The 6,637-nt window shown below is 53.9% G+C and overlaps 1 protein-coding gene across 1 annotated transcript; it reads right to left on the bottom strand.

Moving 5' to 3' along the window:
• Positions 1–91: 91 nt before the first annotated feature.
• LOC135979966 (voltage-dependent L-type calcium channel subunit alpha-1S-like) lies at positions 92–6,362 on the bottom strand. The gene is made up of 8 exons (XM_065580067.1): positions 5,951–6,362; positions 5,404–5,562; positions 4,573–4,778; positions 3,401–3,504; positions 1,211–1,424; positions 872–992; positions 352–465; positions 92–192 (listed from the first exon to the last, which is right to left on the bottom strand). The coding sequence occupies exons 2-7, from the start codon at positions 5,519–5,521 to the stop codon at positions 404–406; spliced, it is 825 nt and encodes a 274-aa protein (XP_065436139.1). The 5' UTR covers positions 5,522–5,562; positions 5,951–6,362; the 3' UTR covers positions 92–192; positions 352–403.
• Positions 6,363–6,637: the final 275 nt, after the last annotated feature.

Here is a 6,637-nt window from a genome sequence, read left to right on the forward strand (position 1 = left end):
CAAATAATGGGAAGACATTACTGCTGGGTACCGTACTCCTCAACTGCCAGGGAAAGTTCCCCTAGACATTTGTTCAGACGAGCTCAGAGGGGTCGCGGCACTGACCTTGGCTGTGGTGGGGATTCCTTGGCTTTCTGCTCCAGCTTCTTGGCCAGCAGGAGCTTTTCCTCCTCAGATTTCTCTGGGTAACTTCTGGACGGGGGAACCACAAAAGAGAGGTGAGGAGTGAGGCCATGGCAGAGATGCAATGAATGCTGCTGAGATGATGCCCAAGACCAGCAGCTCACATTGATTTGCAAGCCCTGGGCCCTTGGGGGTTCCCGCTTTTAAGCAGCAGAGAGCAGCACCGACCTGGACATTTTCCTCCGCTTCTTCTCCTCGGCTTTGGCTTTCTGGGCCGACGTCAGGCTCTCGGCCTCGGCCAGATTGTCCACAGCGATGGCCAGGAAGACATTGAGCAGATATCTGAGAGGGGGTGGGGCTAAGGAGCTTAGGGAGCATGCTCATATGTAAGGAATGAGTCCCTTCCATGGCCCAGGCTTAGCGAGAGCCTGTGTGATGACACTAAGCAATGTACGCAGGCAGGTGGGGAGAACCCCAGGTTCAGCAACGAGCCCTATGTGTACCCATGACAGCTGCCTCTTGGCTGTCACCAGTGAATCTCTGTTGGTGTCCCAACGGATTTTTTCATCCCTTTTAACCCCCACTCCTGTTTCATCATTTCCCTCACTCCTGGTACTATGATGTCTGAACATACCATACCCAGCCCCATAGCTCTTCCCCGATGTGTACTTGAACCTAGATGTGACTGTGCTGGATAAGACAAGAAAACGCCCAGCTGTTACTCCCCAACTGGCTAGAAAGAGGATACAGTTCCCGCAGACAAAGAGGATGATGAAGTAAATGCATACCAGCACGCCGGGGAAGGAGGGCCCTTTATAAGCCATGATCCCATTGTACATGATTGAATTCCAATCTTCTCCGGTCAGGATCTGGGAGACGGGGTGAGTGAAAGAACAGGTCAAGTAGAACCATTCCACTGGACCAGAAAGAACAGAACCCAGAAGTCCTGACTCCTTGTTCCCTGCTCTAACCACTAAGTCACACTGTCCCCCAGAGCCCAAAAAAGAACCCAGGTATCCTGACTTCAGCCCCTCCTCTATGCGTTAGACCAGCGGGATTGATGCCCGCTGCACCCCATGCCCCGTACCTGGAAGACACTGATAAGCGCCTGGGGGAAGTTATGGAAGGTGCTGCGCCGCAACTCCATGTCTTCAAAGTCGAACTTCCCGCCGAAGAGCTGCATCCCCAGCAGGGAGAAGATGATGATGATGATGAAGAGGAAGCGGAGGAGGAGCAGGGAGGCGATGGAGCGGACCGAGTTTAGCAGGGATGCCACCAGGTTGCTCAGAGAGGTCCAGTATCTAGCGTGAGGAGAGGCACACAGGCTGCTTACGTCAAGGGGTGCCACTGGGGCGCACAAGCAGAAATGGGGGGCAGGGTGATGAGGGGAATGCCTTGCTCAGTTGGAGGGGGACACTCCATCATCTCATCTCCGCTTGGCCAAATGTCTCCCGTGTGGTCCTGGGACCAGGTGTTAGACAGGAGATGATAAGAATAATGCCTAGCTCTTCTGTGGAGTTTTTCATCAGTAGATCTCAAAGTGCTTTGCAAAAGAGGCCATGTTCCTTGTCCCCATCTCACAGGTGGGGAAACTGAGGCACTGGCCAGGGACATGACTTGCCCCAGGTCTCCCAGCAGGCCAGTGGCAGAGCTGGGAGTAGAAGCCACGTCTCCTGATTCCCATTCAAGTGTGCTCTCCATTAGGAAACACATCCTAGTACTCAGTTCCTGGCTTTGCCACAGATGTCTTGTGCAACCATGGGCCTGGCACTTAGCCCCTCCGTGTCTCCGTTCCCCATGCATGAAACAGGAATAAGGATGCTGCCCTGCCGCACAGGGGGCGTGAGGAGGAATCCGTTGCTCTGATGTTATGGTGATGAGGGCAGATAAGTACCTACCTAGATAGATCTGGAGAGCCAGGTGAACCCCATGCCCAGCTTCCCCCCATTTTCATTATTGCCACCAAATATCCCAACCTAGGGAAGTGAGGTTCATGAATCCTGTGGCATTCTCAGCTCCCAGCTCTGTTGTGTCTCTGGGACCCCTCTGGCAGAGCGGGCTCCTGCTCCTGCTCCGGGTAGCTGTGAGGAGCCTCGCTGGGTCCCAAAGGACAGGCTGAGCTGCTGGTTTGTCTCGTGGCAGGAGGGCTCAGACCCTGCACTCTCCACGCCCTCCTTCCAGCAGGGCCGCAGGTAACTACTCAGAGTGTGGTTTGCCCCACCACTCACAGGACAGCCTGATCAGCTGGGGGCTGATAGCGGTGAGTCAGTGTCAGATTAGAGCCCCAGAGTTCTGTGTCCCAGACCCCCACCCTATTCCCCATTTTTTTATCATCCTGTGGAACTCCTTGCCACAGGACACCACAGAACCAACTACTACAGCTAGATTGTAAAGAGGGCAGGTTAACATTAGGAGCACTAATGGCTGTCCCCACTGCTGCTGTTGAGGCACACAGGAGTATCCGATACTGGAAAGCCTTGAGAAAATCATAACAGAGTGTCAGAGCTAAAGGGGAAGCTCACGCAGCTGGAGGGTGCAGAGAGATTGCCAGCTGTGCCCATTTTCCCACATTCTCCATAGTAAAGGTGACCTGTCAAGGGGGAAAAACATTGGGCTTGGCCTTTTTTTGCTCCCTTCTGAGGGATAAAGCAGGCCTGGAAAGGACGGGTGGATTTGTTTTCAGTGGTATTTTACCCGTTTGCTTTAATTCATGTCTTGGCTACGCTGGAAGACTCGAGGACTAGTAAGATTGTGACACTGCAGGGACCAAGGAAGTGACACCTGGTTAACTGAGAAGGGAAGGGAATTTTACAGGGACTATTTAAAACTGCTGTTGGGGCAGGGACTGTCTTTTTGTTCTGTGTTTGCACAGCACCTAGCACCATGGGGTCCTGGGCCAGAATGGGGGCTGCTAGGTGCTACCACAATACAACTGAATAATTACAATGTGTTCATTATCTGGTTTTGTTAAGACTGGGGAGAAAAGCTCTCTGTGTTAAGAATTCCACCATCCTGTCCCTTCAATTAAGGGCTGATAGCGCCCCTGCTCCACATTCCTGAGTCATCCAAAGAGTTCTCCAAGAGAAAAGGGAAGACAAGGCTTGATAGCTTTGATAGCCAAGGTACCAAGGAAGAAGGGAAGAAAAAGGTTAAAAACCCCCTTCAAACTTTCTGTTCATATCCCCAAACTCAATAAGGGCCCGGCCCCTCCCTCAGGGCAGACCCCTGCTGGGACAGATAGAAAGGAGAGCGGCACCATGCAGTCCACACGCCTTACCCGCTGAGCACGCCCAGCACCAGGTTGAGAACGAAGAAAGAGCCCTGCAGAATGAGGCTGACGAAATAGATCCAGGGCCACTCGTTCCCGATGGCGTCGTTCACCTGAGCAGGACAGAGGCAGATGAAGATCCAGGGGGAGAACCAAATCCACCTGGCTCAGGTAAGCCCATTACTGGAGTAGCTGAGCACCTCACAGTCTTTACGCATGGGGAACTGAGACACAGAGCGACTAAGAGACTTGCCCACGGTCACAATGGGAGTCTGTGGCAGAGCAGGGAATTGAACCTGGGTCTCCCGGGTTTCAGACTTGTCCCTACTCATTGACCAGCCTTCCTCCCAGGAACCCAGTGGTTAGGGCACTAGTTTAAGGCTTTGAAGACCCAACTCCCTACTCTGCCACAGACTCCTTGTGTGACCTTGAGCAAGTCACTTAGCCTCTGGGTCTCAGCTCCCCATCTGTGCAATGGAGATAATAGCACTGTCCTGCCTGCCTCCCGGGGGGTGAGTGGGGCAGGGGGGGTTAATGACGGTGAAATGCTTTAAGATCTAATGGTGAAAAGCACTGTATAAGAGCTAGGTGGTGGTATTATTAAAAGCCACCAGATACAATATCAGACACTGGCCCAGCAACCTGTGTCTCAAGCTGCCCTCAGCCCACACTCCTGGGAACAAAGGATGCCCAGAAGGGTAACACACCAAGCGCTTTCCAGAGGCAGAGGCGGGACTGGAACTCAGCTCTGCAATTCCCAGCCTGTCCCTGAGCCGTCACACCATCCTTCCTCCCCTACCATTCTTCGTGGCTTGGAGGGCAAGTTTATGGTCGCTTATACCTGAGCTCCAGAGCTGAGGAGCCGTCCGAGGACTCGCTCCCACCAGGCTCCTGTCTTTTAAGGCAAGGGTGGGGTTCGTTTGAGAGTCTCAGCGGTACTTGGACAGGGACTCTCTTGGCTAGGCAGGGTTCAAACACTCTGCTCCACCTTCTCCCTGGGAGCTCATTGCTCAGTGGATACATCATCCAGTAGCTGCAGAGTCTGCGGGGCTCGCTGCCCCGGAAGGATCCCCACCATTTGGGAAGCCTGGCCAGCCCAACCCGCTTAGTACCATGTTCTTGTTCAAAGAGCGTGCCGGCGTCTCCTCCCTCGCAGCCAGCGGGCTCAGGCCTTCACCTACCCAGTAGAGGACTTCCGTCCAGCCCTCCATGGTGATGCACTGGTACACAGTCAGCATGGCGAAGCCAAAATTATCAAAATGGGGGATGCCGTTGTTGGGCCCTGGCCACCCACTCCTGCACTCAGTGCCGTTGAGGGTGCAGTGATACCCGTGGCCGGTGGTGGTGCACGGGGATGGCTTCTCCATTTCCCCTTTGGCAATGATATCTGAGGGTGAAACCGAAGCACAGAAGTCAGGCTGAGCAGAGGAGAAGGACAACTACACTCCTGCTGCTGCTTGTGCCTTAGCCCCCAGCCCCACCCAGAGGAGGGCTCTGGCGCAGTGCAATATACCTCCTAGCCACACCATATAGCCATATAATGCCCCCAGCCATGCCATATAGCCATATAACGCCCCCAGCCATGCCATAACCTTCCCAGCCATGCCATATAGCCATATAACGCCCCCAGCCATGCCATACACCTCCCAGCCATACCATATAGCCATATAACTCCCCCAGCCATGCCATAACCCTCCCAGCCACACCATATAGCCATATAACTCCCCCAGCCATGCCATAACCCTCCCAGCCACACCATATAGCCATATAATGCCCCCAGATATGCCATATACCTCTCCATCATGCCATATAGCCTTATAATGCCCCCAGCCATGCCATACACCTCCCAGCCATGCCATACACCTCCCCGCCATGCCATGTAGTCATATAACGCCACCAGATATGGCATACACCTCCCAGCCACGTCATATGGTTATATGGCTATATGGTGTGGCTGGGAGGGTTATGGCATGGCCCCCCCGGCTGGTGGGAGGGTCGCCCACGTTCCAGACCTGTCCCGATGTAGTAGCAAGTCTTGTGCAACTTTCCCTTGAACAGCTCCTGCCCGACGATGGCGTAGATGATGATCATGAAGAGGACCAGTAGGGCGATGTGGAGCAGGGGCACCATGGCCTTGATGATGGAGTTCAGGACCACCTGCAGGACTGCAGCTGAGAGAGAGAGAGAGAGAAGGGTAACAGGTCACACTCACCTCCCCTCCTAACTGGCAGCACGGCGTCTCACAGACACATTGAACCGCTTCGCCACCGCAGCACATGACAGGGAAGAGAGGGAGGGACCTGGGCCCAGCTCTCACTGGTGTCAACCACTAGGCCATCCTTCCTCCCCAGCATGTGTCCCTATATGTCCCAGGAGGGGGGGGGTGTGAGAAGGAAAGCCCTGGTGACTGAAATCTCTCAATCCCATTACAGGCAGCAGCAGCTCCAGGCCCCCTCACACTGCCCCAGAGGGATCGGGGAAGGCTGAGTCCCTGCAGTTCATCTCCTTGGGAGATTGTTAGCCAAATGGGCTCGTTTCCCCCTGGAGCTGCCCAATTACCCCAAGGAGGCACGGGAGTCTAGAAGACGGCTTCAAGTTCTTTATTGATCAGTCAGCTGAGCGGGTGTCCCCCTCGACTCATGCCAGAGGGAGGAACACACCTTACAAGCACAACTGGGCTTCTTTTATACAGAGAGACAAACAACTTAGCGTGTTCAAATTCTGCTAACCTATGCATTGTTTAAATTCAGTTCTAGTAGTAATCAGGATACATCCGTTTAGCTTTCCGTCCTTCACATTCCTTTCCCAGGGTCCGTCCAACCCCTCCCCTTTTCCATATATTTTCTATACATCCTGTATACGTGCAGCTTCATGCATGGGAAACGACAGTGAGAACTGAGATAAGCATGTTTACTGGAATAACAAGCAGAAGCCGAGATAAACATGTTTTTCGGTTTTTGGGCCTAACAAGATGGTCTCACGATGGGGGCATCTGGCTCCTAGACACTGGGGTGACCCCCACCAGCTCCTTTCACAACAGACTATGGTGGGATTGACGCATGCTGGGTCTTGGTGGGTTATATCTCCGCGAGGGGCACTAGCACTGGGACTATCTAGATCAGGGGTGGCCAACCTGTGGCTCCGGAGCCACATGCGGCTCTTCAGAAGTTAACATGCGGCTCCTTGTATAGGCACCGACTCCGGGGCTGGAGCTACCAGCACCAACTTTCCAATGTGCCGGGGGGT

This window comes from Chrysemys picta, unplaced genomic scaffold, assembly GCF_011386835.1.
Source record: "Chrysemys picta bellii isolate R12L10 unplaced genomic scaffold, ASM1138683v2 scaf1468, whole genome shotgun sequence".
In the NCBI taxonomy this organism is placed as follows: domain Eukaryota; kingdom Metazoa; phylum Chordata; order Testudines; family Emydidae; genus Chrysemys; species Chrysemys picta.